Raw genomic sequence first — 13,555 nt, 5'->3', positions numbered from 1 at the left:
AGTAAAGTAATAGGAAAACAATTTGTAACACAGTACAGCTTCCACCTGTGTTAAATGGGCTTGTATGGGCACACTTGGAGAAGTCAGAGTGAATGTGAATTGAGTGGTTTACAGAGCAGATCATCTGTTTAGTTTTACATTCAACAAATCAAATACTTTGTTTCATTACCATGATTGTAATTCCCTCTGTGCCATCAGTTAACAACATTTACCTCTATTCCACTTCAACTTTTGTTCTCCTCCCTGTTATTTTTATGTTAGTTTCCTGAAGATCCTTTCAGGGTCTAACAACCAGAAAAAAAGAGAAGCTTAAGGAGCTCTGGTTGTGTAGTGTTTATGAATCAGGCTGCTAAACTCAGGATTAGCAGTTCAAAACTACCAGGGGCTCTGCATGTGAAAGATAAAGCTTTCTGCTCCCATAAAGATGACTCCATGGCACACAATCACTACTGGTAGGTGAAGTCTTTTTTTGGGTGGAGTTGAAGGTGAATTGGGTAGTGGTGGAAAGAATTTTCTGTTAAAATACTACCATGGAATAGCCTTACTGCATCCCCTGGCAGGTGAAATGAAGGGATAGGAGCCTGGTTTCTTGCAAAAGAAATATTAGATTTCATACACTATAGACATAAGGGAAGCTCAGGCTTGGCTAGGACAAAAGACATGGGAGAAGTGAGGTTGCAGATTAGCAGGAAAGGTATTTCAGGCCAACACTGAAGACACACACACAGTTCTCATTACACTTGGCACTTTATTAGTGGGGAGATTTGTCTTAGTATGGAAGGCTAGGTTGGGACGGGCAGGTCTAGTGCCCATCTGGGGGGAAATTTCCAAGACGTCAGGTGCTTCTCCACTCAGGTTTAGAGAAACACCATCATTAATGAAACCCCCCCCAAAGAAGGCAACATAGTGACTGCCAGGCAATATGGGATGGGGGAGCGCCCTAGGTCTCCTTGGATAGTAGAGCCTCAATGTCTGCTTCGATGTCAATGGTTGGAAATCGGCGGCTGTATCTGCGCACAGGCACACCGTCACGGCCCACAAGGAACTTCTCGAAGTTCCAGGCAATGTCGTTGCGGCATACTGGAGACCAGGTGATAAGCTTGGGGTCGGTCATGAGTGCAGTGGTATCGTCGCTGGGCGCTGGCAGGGCCTCTCGCAAGAAGGCAAAGAGTGGGTGGGCTTGTGCGCCGTTCACCTCGCACTTCTCGAAAAGGGTGAAGTTGGGCTCGAACCCATCGCCTGGTCGAACATACTTGAGGGAATTCAGGATCTCTTCGTTTTTGGCGTTCTCCTGCGAGAAAGAAAGGTTGCTTGGACTGGGGGACGCGCGGGAAGGGGAAACTACTTACTGACTGCAAAGTTTTTGATGAGTCATTGAGCCGTTGCCATTCTTGCACAACTCCGGGGCCGGCCAGAATTACAGCCGAGAACAAAGCCCGGAGGGAAGCGATTTGTTGGCTCCCCCACTCTGCGCTCAGAGCCTCTGGCTGCCCTGCTGAAGCCCCCAACTCGTTGTACGCCCACCTCCGCCCCGCCCCGAGCACCTGATGCCCAAACTGGTTGCATGGGAAGCCCAGCACGACCAGGCCCCGGGGGCCTAGGCGCCGCTGCAGATCATTCATCTGGGTGTAGTCCCGGACGGTGGTGCCTCAGAGCGACGCCACGTTCTCGATGAGCAGCACTTTACCCCGCAGTGAGCCCAGGCTCACAGGTTCCCCGCCGGTCAGCGGGCGCGCAAAGAAGGCATGCACTGAGCGCGGGGATGCCCCCGCGAGGAAAGCGGCACACATGATAATACCGGAATAATGGAAAAGGTTTTGGATCCAGTAACAGGCTAGACAAGGAAGCACCTCCTTTATAACAAGCACAAGGCAGGGTCACGTGGCACTGGCACTTTTCCGGCCCTGCCCCCCTCAGCCTAAGGGTCCCGCCTCATCCGGCTTCCTCTGCTGTCCCCAGCAAGCTTGGGCTCCTCCCTTGACTGGGGAATCGAGAGATGGGCGGGGACGGTCCAGCCGGACGCGGGCACCACCCAGATTGGGTGGTACCTTGGACATGTCTAGTTGGACTCAGGCAGCCGCAGAACCGAACCCCCTAGCCTAGGGACGCTCTGGGTATCGTTTCTGGCCCGAGGACTGTGGATCCTTTTCTCTAAGATTGTTTGGTGTCAGGCCGGTTAGACGCTATGTAATGATGGTAGCAGTAGCGGGCGCACCTTGTGCCCACCCGGCCCTTCCTGTGCCATGTTACAATGTGCCTTACTGTCACCATATGTATGGAGTGAGTTGTGAATTGTGGTGATGTGTGTTTGGCAGCACCTGCCAAGGCAAAGTTCTCTCCATGCCAAGGCTCTGCAGCTCTAGCAACGGCAAGTTGGAAGCAGCATTGGGCAATGCCATGAGCAACCAGGGCTCTAAACTAAATTCTGACCTCAACACAAATGGCCCTATCCCCCGACCCTCTTTAATTCTGGGGTTGCCAAGAGCGCCTTCACCTTTCTCTCTTCTTTCCACCCCCTGCCTTATAAGCAGGTTTTAAAAGCAGAGCCCTAAACTCCAGGGATCAACAAAGCCTTGCACCAGCGTATGTAAATAGGGACCAATAGCACACAGAGCTAAGGTAACCCAGAGGATTTCAGGTCATCCTCAGTCCTGAGTCTATTTTACCTGGAGTTCAGGCTGGAAGTCAGACACTGAAAATAGAGGTGGAGTTAGAGGAAGAGGTTACACTCCTGAAATTCTCCAGCACAATGACTGCCTGAAATGTCCATCGTGTCTCCTTAGTAGTAGGCTGTATTCCCACCCATACTCTGAACTTGAATGTGACACAGCCTTAAGTGCTTCCACTTTATGAGAAGTCAGGTAGCGATGAGTGACAAAGGGAGGCAGCTGGCACAGTGCGTTTAGGAGGCCTCTCAGGGTGAGTTAGTTATGCCAGGCTGCCTGATTTCTTTCATTCTTCTCTCCCATGCCTGGAGAGAGCAACACAAACACCAGGATACAGGAAGTTTAAAAAACTGCCTTTATTCTATTAGTAGTTGGAAAAATTAACTGATACAGAAAAAAAGTTTAATCAGCTGGAAAGAAGAAACCGAGTGCTGCCCCAGAGGGCTGCTGGCTCCTCTGGGAAGGAACCTGGACGTAGTGAGAAGAAAGGAGCACTGTGAACTAGAACCAGACCCTGCAGTCCAGGTGAGACAGGTTAAGTCATCTTCCAAAGTGTCTAATTGCCTCAAGCGTGAAACCAAATTCCTATAATACTTAGCCCAGCTCAGGGGAAGGGGTACTGGGATAAATGGGCTGAAAAGTGATCGAAGTGATCGTATAGCCATCTTTATCAGAGAAACTGACAAAACGGGAATTTTTTATAAGGAATTTTCCATCTGATTTTATTTTCAAATACACTTTCTTTTTTAAAAAAACCAATACACTTTCTGCGGAGATGACAAATATCAGTATTAGGAAATCCAATTATACAAAAAATACTACATCTAGTCTGGGGTAGATATACTTATTTTTGGTAACACACAGTAAGTGGCACTAATTACACAGTAACTATAAGGTAACTAACATGAAACCACAGAACTGTAACTTTGCCAGAGCTGCATGGATTTGGGCCTTTCTGGCTGAGCACATTTTCAAAAAACTGGATGCCCACTTCAGAGCTGTGCCAATGAAAACACTTAAGAGAAAAGTTCTGAAGTGGTGACTCACCAGAGTATCCTGCAGCTGACAGATAATAGGCAGGACATGTTAGTTATAAAGTAGTTACAGCCTAATTCACAAAAGTTACCAACTTTTTCTCTTTCTAGAAAGAAGCAAGAAGTTAAGAAATTCCTTGAATTAGCGCCTGGTGTGTCAGGTGGGAGTGCAGAGGAGGGCTGTTAGAGCAGTGTCAGAGGGGCCCTAGAGGGCCAGAGGGGTTGGACATCATTAATAATCATGGTTGGCTTCTAAATACTGGTAGCAAGATGACTTCTGATTTGTAATCTTAGGTAAATTATAGATAAATGAAAAAGGCCAGTAATCATACACTAAGATTAATAAACAGCACTTCAAAATTAACCGCATAAGGGCTGTGCTTGCAGCGAGGTTTCACAAGACAAGGCACCCAGATTTTTTCTTCCCACGTCTGGCTTGCAGAGCCGCTCTCGTGGCCATTTCAAAAACCTCTCTCACTCCATCTTTGGTCTTTGCTGAACACTCCATGTACCCAAAAGCACCAATCCTATTTGCCATATCTCTGCCTTCTTCAGGTTTGACCGGCTCCTAGCAAAGAGAAACGAATGCTTTCAGTTAACTGTCACAATTACACATAATCAGTATGCAGAGTGTTCAAATTCATCTACAAGACTTCTTTTCAAAGCTGCCAAACTCTTTTAAGTTCTGTCTAAAGGAATTTTGAAACTCACTAGTGGCATACCCTGTCCCCCAATATAAAATGCCCATCAAACTAGCATTTCTGGGAAGTAGAGACAAAAAAGGAAAAGGTCACAGAAGCTCTGGGAGATTAATGAAAGAATCAAGGACAAAATTCAAGATGCTATTCTGGGGTATTATAGGTAGAATTGTGTCCCCCACCCAAATGTTATGAATCCTACTCTCTGCCTATGTTATACATGGGGGCTTCAAAGTTTGTGGAAAAAATTCTTTATCTTTTCATTTTCCCCAAAGAACTTTGAAAAGCCTCTTCTAATCCCATTTTGGAATGGGCTCTCTGTAATGTTAATAACAACACAGGATTCATGTAAGGTATGTTTTTAGTCCAACTCTTTTGAGATATGTTGTTGTTATTGTTAAGTGCTGTCGAGTCAGTTCTGACCCATAGCAACCCTGTATGGGATTTCCGAGAAGCAGCTAGTGAAACTTGAACCACCAACCTTGCCGTTTAAACGGCTTTGCAGTCTGATGCATTAATTCATAGCGCTATACCAGATAGAGATTAAACAAGCAATCAGATAAGCAGAGATTGGCTCTTCCTCTAGAGCCCACAAAACAACCTTCTCCTAGATCCCACAGTCTTAATTCTTAATTAAGAAGTCTTCATTCTTAATCTGAATTAAGACTTCAAGACCCCTCAACTGTGAGAAAATCTGTTTACCAAATACCTCACTTCAGAATTTAGAATTAGGTGCTACAAGAGTGGGGGACTGATCTAACAGATACCTGAAATGTGGGAGCAATATAGAAACTGGGTAATGGGTAGAGGCTGGAAAAGCTTTAAGATGCCTAAGCACTGGGCTGCTCACTGCAAGGTTGGCAGTTCAAACCTACTAGCTGCTCCTGGGAGCAGTGCTGATTCCACAGCACTTAACAACAACAACAACAGTAAATGCCTAGATTGTTTTGGAGAGATTTTTTGGGTAGAATTATGGATGTTAGAGACAATTCTGGTGAGAGCTCTAAATAAAGTCTCTATTGTCCTAGAAAATACAATGGCATTTGCAATAGAATGTTGCTAGAAAAGTGTATGTTAAATGCATTGCTGGTGACGCTTTCAAAGAAAATAAAGTGGACAGTGTACAAAAGACGATGTTTTTTATGTAGTGGCAAAGATCTTTTCTAAATTATGTTCAAATCCTTGGAAGAAAGAAGAACCTAAGATGAACTTCGATATTTAACTAAAGAGATTTCTATTAAAATCTTAAAGGAGTCATGCAGTTTTTCTCCTTGTACCTCACAGTTAAGATGCAAGAGTAAAGAGATGGACTTTTTAAAGTTTACAAAACAAATGGAATTAAAAGATAATGGAATTCTTCTATGAACTTAAAAAAATTATTTTTTACAATAAAGATTTATTCATCCAACACTACTAGGTCCATATTTTGATTTTCAGAGGACAACTTTGAGTAAAGGGCGTAGCCTTGGGCCCACTGTTGGTTCCGATTCAGTGACCCTGTACAGGGTTTCCGAGGAGTAGCTGGTGAGCTTGAACAACCAACCTTGCAGTCCAGCACATTTACTCAGGGCACCACACCAGGTCAGGACAATTTCCATGAACTTTCTGAAGTCTCCTTGTAGAGTCTAATCTTCACGTTCAGATATCTACAGAAGCCTCAGTAGGAGAAACTAGGCAACCACTCAGGAAATGATCTCTGTGTGCGTCTGGACTCCTTGCCCTCAAGATTTCCTGATCCTTCTGTTGCAACTCATGTTATCTTTGATCTCACCAAGGAATGAATGCCTTAAGTTTCTGCCTCTGGAGCATTGACTACTGCTGTGATGGCCTCTTGGGAGGTTGGTAGTCTTTACTGACTACCTCAGAGGCACTCCATCTCATAGGACTAAGGGACCTTAGGAATCATCTGTGCAGGTCACAGTTGATGAGGGAAGAAGAAAGGAGTTCTGAGCCTCTCTGAAACAGCCTTGCCTGTGTGGGTTTTTGATGGGTCCTCTGAATCTGTAGTCCTGAGGCCCAGGTTAAAGAATGCTACAAGGAAACAGAGCCCAGCCCCAGACCATGCCTGCTTCATCTTGGCTAGCTCCCGCCTTGTGTGCTCATCATTCCGAAGATCCTTCTTATTCCCAACCAGGATGATAGGCACATTGGGACAGAAATGCTTGACTTCCGGGGTCCATTTCTCTGGGATGTTTTCTGAAAGAAGCAAAAACATACAGAATTTGGGGACGTACACAATTCAACTTGGAAGAGTCGCTAAGAGCTCTGGTTATATTGTAAAGAAACTTTCTTTGCCATTTCAGAATTCGAACATTTAGTGGAATGTCATTAGTCCAGAACCACAGGAAAAGGCAAAATTGAATGACCTTCCTTCCTCTCCTTAAGAATAGAACTGGCAAACTTTTCTCAGTTCTATCAAAGAACTCTAGAGTTGCTAAGTTCCTATAGGTAGGGGGCTCAGACAAGGCTCTGGAGGAGCAAAGGATTCAGAACATACGATAGTTCCATAATAGCACTCTTGTCCCATAGGAGTAGTCTCTCCACAGGCCATCCCTGTCACTATCCCAAACAGTCCTGACTTCACTTGTAGAAGGTGCCCATTCAAGAGCCACAGTTGGCCTGACATCCACACATACTCTATCTACCTTGCTTTTCAAAAGCCTTCAACATGAACCTTCCCAAGTGCACATAACTACCACCACCACCAATAATGCTGCTGTGGATTAATAATATTTCAAATGACTCCACAGTGACTTTTGAAAATGAGTAACAATCAGTTGCAGCTTCTTGACAACACTGTACTAATATGGAAAGGTTGTATTCATATCACAGTGAACAAAAGGTAAGTTAACTTGCCATACTACCTTAGACATTTCAACCTCAGGGATTTTACAAAATGGGGATAACAATAATACCTACCACCTTACAGTCAGTCATTTTCAGGATTCAATGAGTTAACACATACCAGGTGCTTACTATGACAGTCGTACAAATAGTGCTGGCTGTTATTCAAGACTGTTTTAGAAATAAACAGTTTAGTCTCTGATTTGAAAACAAGTTATCAAAATGGCAGCATTTACTTAGAATATGTAAAGATGCTCTATCCTTTGGCTTAAAAACCCTATCAGGTTTGTTGTTGTGAAGTGCTGTTGAGTTGGTTCCGACCCATAAGGACCCTCTATAGGGTTTCCAAGGATCAGCTGGTGATCTTGAATCACGGACCTTGCAGTTCAAAGTGACTTTGCAATCTAGAGCGCATTAATGCACAGTGCTACACCAGGACTCCATAAATTGGTGCTCAATATCTATTTATTGAACACATAAAATTATTTTAACTACTAAACTGAAGTAGTTGATAAGGGAGCACAAAGGATTTTAACCATCTTCTAGTTCAGTGATGTCAATCACCCTTAAGATAATTTCCTGGTCATATTTAGGTTTATCACTTTACAGAGATTTACACAGAATTTCCTTGGGCCTTTGAGAATCTGAGAAAGAAAAAAGCAATCCTTATAACCTAGATTAAGGACCAGCAACTTAAGTACGTCATGGTCTATCTACTTTTATAGATTTTATTTGGACAATCACACTCATTCATTTATATACTTTTCTATGGCTAATTTAACTTTGCAATAGCAGCATTGAGTTATTATGGTAGAATTGTGTAGCTGAAACAGAAAACGTAACCTGTAAAGTCCAATATTCACAATTTGGAGAAGTAGTTTGCTGACTACAGGTCTTGATGACTCTGGACTCTTGATCAATCACCTAGTCAGCCTAGGTCCCCAAAAGTAAACTGTTGTCACAGGTTTGGCCAGAAGTTGGCTGAAACCCCCCACAAAAACTCAGGGCCCTACTCATTCAGGGTAGCAAAGGACCCTCAACTTACTTATGACACATTCCTGCCATGATCTCTATTAAGGGACCAACATTCTCCAGCATTCAGATTCTGCCCCCAGGCATGCTTGTCTCTCAGATAAGGGGCTCAAACTCTCGTTTCCTCTTTCTGCCCTGCCTCTCCTCTTTTTCCTAAGACCTATCCTCTGATGGTCAAACTTCATCTCTCATAATTTGGACATATTGTCAGGAGGGACCAGTCTCTGGAAAAGGGTATCATGTTTGCAAGGTGGAGGGTCAGAAAAGGAGAGGGAGACCCCCAGCGAGATGGTATGGTCAAGTGGCAGTATCAATGGACTCAAGCATGGCAACAATAATGAGGTTGGTCCAGGATCGGGCAGCACAGTGTTTCGTTCTGCTGTGCATAAGGTTGCTCTGAGTCGGTATTGACTCGATGGTACCTAACAACAACAAATCCTCTGTTGTGGCGCTGTGAGTTAACGTGCCAGACTGCAAAGCCATTTGAACTGCAAGGCTAGCCATTCAAGCTCACCAGCCGCTCCTTGGAAACCCTATATAGATTTACTATGGGTCAGAACTGACTCGATGGCACATAACAACAATCCTCTGAGGGAATAGCCAACAAAAAACAAATCATGACTAAAACAGGCCAAAGAACTTTGAAACCAGGAAACATGTTCTGATAAGGAGGGAGACTAAGGAGGAAGAACATATCTTGCTCTGACCATATTTTCATCCCATATGAGGCCCAAGGAATGCAGTCTCCTCATTCCCAGAGGACTGAAGTGGAGTCCTCAATATGTGAGTCTGATGTACAATGGTCCCAGTTTCCAAGACCTTCCAGCAGCCCCTCATATAAAGCCAGAATAGTTGAAATCCAAAAATAATCACAAATTAAAAATTGCATAAAAAGATCCAACGAGAACCAATGATAAAGAGTGCCCACTTATTCCTATGGGACACAGCATAGGGGCCTCAATCTCAGCATGTCTGTAATATCATCAGTAAGCTGTGGACAACCGTGACAGACATAGAGTCACTTTAATCCTAGTTGTATAGCATAGGGCTGGACTCCCAGCAGGCCTCCAGAGGTCATTCATGTCCATGATGACAACGTTATGACAGACAGCAGGAGCACAAAGAAAGATGTCTTCTGATCATGACAGCATCAACTGAAAACTCTCCTTCCGGTCTTGGCTCCCTGTCACAGAATATGAAGCATGTGGCTGGCCACCTGGACCAGGGGAATTGGTCAAGTGCAAAGCTCCTTTTATTATCAGATAAAACAGAAAAGGGCTAAAGAAAACAAACCACAACTACAAAACAACATATCCAGTTTAGATGCTGGGAAAAAGTAGGGTACATATGAAGTACAAAGCAAAGGCATGATGCCCAAAAGTCTTCCCCATATCATAGTCAACATAATGTCTTTGTATTTGTAACCCACTTGCTTTATAATGTTAAACAAGATAGCCATGAGAGATCTAGTGAAAAGGGGCCCAAACCCTGGCCCCTAACGAGTCCTTTTCAGAAGCTCAGTCTGCTGTGCAGTCATTTGGTGCCCAGAAAGAACCCAAGAAACAAACACTCATGCCCACCATGAGTGACATTCAACATCAGGCTGCAGGGCCACTCACCTAAACTATCAGGGCTGTCAATGGAGAAACACATCAGTATAACATCAGTGTCTGGGTAAGAGAGGGGCCTCAGACGATCATAATCTTCCTGCCCAGCTGTGTCCCACAAAGCCAACTCAACCTGTGATAGGAAAAACAACCCCAGGAGGGCAAGGTTAATTCTACTTTCATAAGCAATGCTTACAACAGTACATTCCAGTGACACACTGTCCCTAATAGCAAAACAGAGGATTATTCATATTTATTAGAATTAAGCCCAAAAGGGATGGTGTATTTCAGGTTTCAGGCTGAAATTTCTCAAAATTGCAAGTTTTGTAACTGGATACTAACAGTAAACACATAAAACTGACAGACAGGAGGGAAAAAAAAAAAAATCAAATGTTAAGTAACATTTTATAAGGTATGTGAGTAAAAGGCAAAAGAGACTAATTTTCTCCCACATATTCTCATTCAACTGTTTCCTTATTTTGCCATCATTTTGCTACAATGTAGAAACATGGGGAAAAAAAGCCTATATGTGAACTGGTAGGTAAGAATATGGCTCTGCCTTTACTGCCCAAATATGTCTAGAAAGCAAAATGGATGCTCTCATGTAAGGTAGGAGGGTACGCCTTTAACATCTGGCAGCCTATTCATGCAGCTGTGGTAAGAGGGTTGTGAACATGCTATCTAGCACTGCAGTCAACCCTGTCACCCCTTCTTATAGCCAGATAGTATGCTCAATGCCCTCTGCTCAGAGGCCCTTTGGGGTATGTCTGTTAACATACTTCTTCTCCTAAGTAACAGCCCAAGTGTCAGTTACTAAATATAATTTCTCCCTCAACTCAGGTTGTGTCACTCATGTCCCAGGCTATGTCACTCAACCTGCACAAGTGGCACAGATCCTCTGTCATTCACACAATATATGTATCTGTGATACAGTGATATCCAATCCTCATAGCTGGTCTGACCCTCAACATGGTAAAGCTCCTAGAACTTCCCCCACCTCCCACTCCCTGCACCTCCTTGGGTGTTTTGAGTGTTCAGTTCAGACACACCCAACCGTGACAGGCTCCAGATAAACATTTCTAGGGTGTTAGGTCTGTCTCATGTCAGAATGGGAATTTCCATTTTTGGCACACTAGGACCATGATAACCAAAATCTTACACTGCTCCTTAGAGCTCTGTTAGTGCACACTGCTATATAAACATTCCCAGAGAACAACCTCTCACACACTGGGGCTTCCCAAGTTGCCCTGAAACAGGCAATCAGTCTGTGACACCTCTTCCAGATCAAATACCTTTGAGAGAGAAATTCTCTCCCTGGGTGAGGAGATTTCCTTATCTGACCAGTGCAAGACACCATTTGAATAAGATACACTACAAACTGTACAACGGGGTTTTGAGCATGCTATTTATTATACAGCCCAACTAGTACTTTGGTGCATCCCAAACACAGGTTATTTGAGAGAACCCAAACAGTTACCTATAAAATTGTTTATTTTATACTGCTTACAAAATGTAACCGCTCAAAGGTCAGGTAGCTTACCTAAGTATTCAAAGGCCCTGTCACAACAACCCTGGAACTCTGAGCAACTGATCAGATGAACTTTCCACATATAGTCCCAGTGGTAGAGCAGATAAGGTAGGAAAATAAAAACGGAGAAAGGAGATGGAATGATAGGAGTCAATGTATCAGCTGCCAGAAGCAGATGAGAGCTGTGACTGAATGCCCAAGAGAACTAATTTAACATGTTGGAGATGAACTCTTTGTTCTAGTTATCTTTTTAGATGATCCACTTCCAAATCTTCAAAAGGAATTTCATTCTTCAAGATATGCAGGAGACCAGGTAAAATATTATTATGACAACAAAATGGAGAAGACCAGACCTGGGCAAACACTATTCTCATTGTCAACAGGAAATTGCAGCAACTATGACAGCCTGATTTGTGACAGTCAAAACACCTGTTAATAAATTAAACGTGAGTAAGGATGTGGTTTAAATGGTCTTAACTACTGGTAGTGTTAGAGAACTACAATCCTTTCAGAAACAGTTTCAGTTAAGAACTTCTGACCTTATAATCTTATATCTGAAGGTGTGAGCAAGTAAGTTTTGACAGAAATTTTTTTTTATATATAAAAAGTTCATCAATATAGAGGTGTATCTTCACACTACCCACTGGCAGCAAACTAAAACTGAAATATACAGTTGGCAAAAACAGAGGAAATAGAAGCAAATACTACTGAATGATGACGCACAGAGGGGATTGTAATCATTTCAATGAAACAAAATACAATGAGTGTAAAACCAATGTTCTTGCATGTAAACTATCACTCAGTTCATAATAAAAACTTAACAAAAGCTAGAAAGAGTACTTATTGGTAATTGTGCAATGAAAAGGCAAAAGGGCCTACTTCTTTACAGACTCTGAAAAACCTAACATACAAAATGGTACCAGTTGTTAAGGAAGGTATGCTTACCTGCTTTCCATCCACTTCAATATCTGCCACATAGTTCTCAAACACTGTGGGCACATAGACCTCAGGGAACTGATCCTTACTGAAGACTATGAGCAAGCAGGTCTTGCCACAAGCCCCATCACCAACAATCACCAGTTTCTTCCTGATGGCAGCCATCACTGAAACAGAAGACAAGGGTGTTTGTTATCTGGGAAGTACAAAAGTCACCATGGCCCCAGGCTGTGACATGTAGTTTTTGATCTTGGCACAATCTTTATTAGCCCACTCAGACAAAAATTGTAATACACCTTTCCAATTGGACCCAACAGGTCAGTATCTGATGTTCCTTTACTTCTAGAAATAAAGATGAATTGTCCTGAATCTGGCAACTCATAAAATAACACATTTAACAGCTGGCAGCAAGAGCCAATGCTATCAGTTAGACAGGTTAGGTAGAACCTTAAAATGTAATCAACTGAGGATAACAACAGATATATCTGGTTAGAGAATACATATAGTACTGAACTGTATTCCTCTGAAGTTACTTTCAGGCATCTATGGGTGTTGCAAAAGGTTGAATCCTTCGCTACACTAATTGAAGTTAGTGGTCTGAATCTACCCAAAGGGTGCCCCAGAAGAAAGTCCTGATGACCTGCTTCTGAATAAGGTCACCGTCATTTAAAACCATATATACAGCTCTACCCTTAAATATACAGAGTCACCAAGAGTCCTGGTGTGGCACAGTGGGCTAATGTGTCAGACTGCAAAGTCAGTGGTTCAAGCTCACCAGCTACTCCTTGGAACCCTATACAGGGTCACTATGGGCCACTTAACAACAACAATAACGAGTCAAAACAGACTTGCATGGAATACCTAAAAGGGGTTCTACAACTTGCCCAGTAAAACAGGTCTCATGCAAAGCCTTTGCAGAGTATAGGACCTTAGGTGGAATCCTAAGTCCCATCCACAACCTTGTGAGGTGAGACATTCCCAATAGAAAGGACAAGCAGACTGGAATAGCTACAGTGACAGAAGATACATCTTCATGATGAACCTGACCTATACTCAGAGCGGTAGTTATTCTAAATACCAATAGAGAGGGAAAGAGTCTTCAAATCAATTTTCGATGCTATCCACTCTGTACACAGGGAAGATAGGAACGGGCAACTTAGACATTGGCTATCTAAAATGAGGGGCAATAAAGGCACGAAGTGACTGGCTT

General features: G+C 43.3%; 2 protein-coding genes across 2 annotated transcripts; both read right to left on the bottom strand.

Annotated features, from left to right (window-relative positions):
• Positions 1 to 940: 940 nt before the first annotated feature.
• Positions 941 to 1,790, bottom strand: GPX1 (glutathione peroxidase 1). The gene is given in 2 exon segments (XM_006878221.1): positions 941 to 1,291; positions 1,545 to 1,790. Coding segments are annotated over 2 exon segments (597 nt in total).
• Positions 1,791 to 3,012: 1,222 nt separating this feature from the next.
• Positions 3,013 to 12,510, bottom strand: RHOA (ras homolog family member A). The gene is made up of 4 exons (XM_006873606.1): positions 12,355 to 12,510; positions 9,894 to 10,014; positions 6,464 to 6,594; positions 3,013 to 4,268 (listed from the first exon to the last, which is right to left on the bottom strand). The coding sequence occupies exons 1-4, from the start codon at positions 12,508 to 12,510 to the stop codon at positions 4,095 to 4,097; spliced, it is 582 nt and encodes a 193-aa protein (XP_006873668.1). The 3' UTR covers positions 3,013 to 4,094.
• Positions 12,511 to 13,555: the final 1,045 nt, after the last annotated feature.

This window comes from Chrysochloris asiatica, unplaced genomic scaffold (assembly GCF_000296735.1).
Source record: "Chrysochloris asiatica unplaced genomic scaffold, ChrAsi1.0 scaffold00246, whole genome shotgun sequence".
In the NCBI taxonomy this organism is placed as follows: Eukaryota; Metazoa; Chordata; class Mammalia; order Afrosoricida; family Chrysochloridae; genus Chrysochloris; species Chrysochloris asiatica.
Note: the sequence above shows the minus strand (reverse complement) of the source record. Positions and strands in the feature narration are given on the sequence as shown.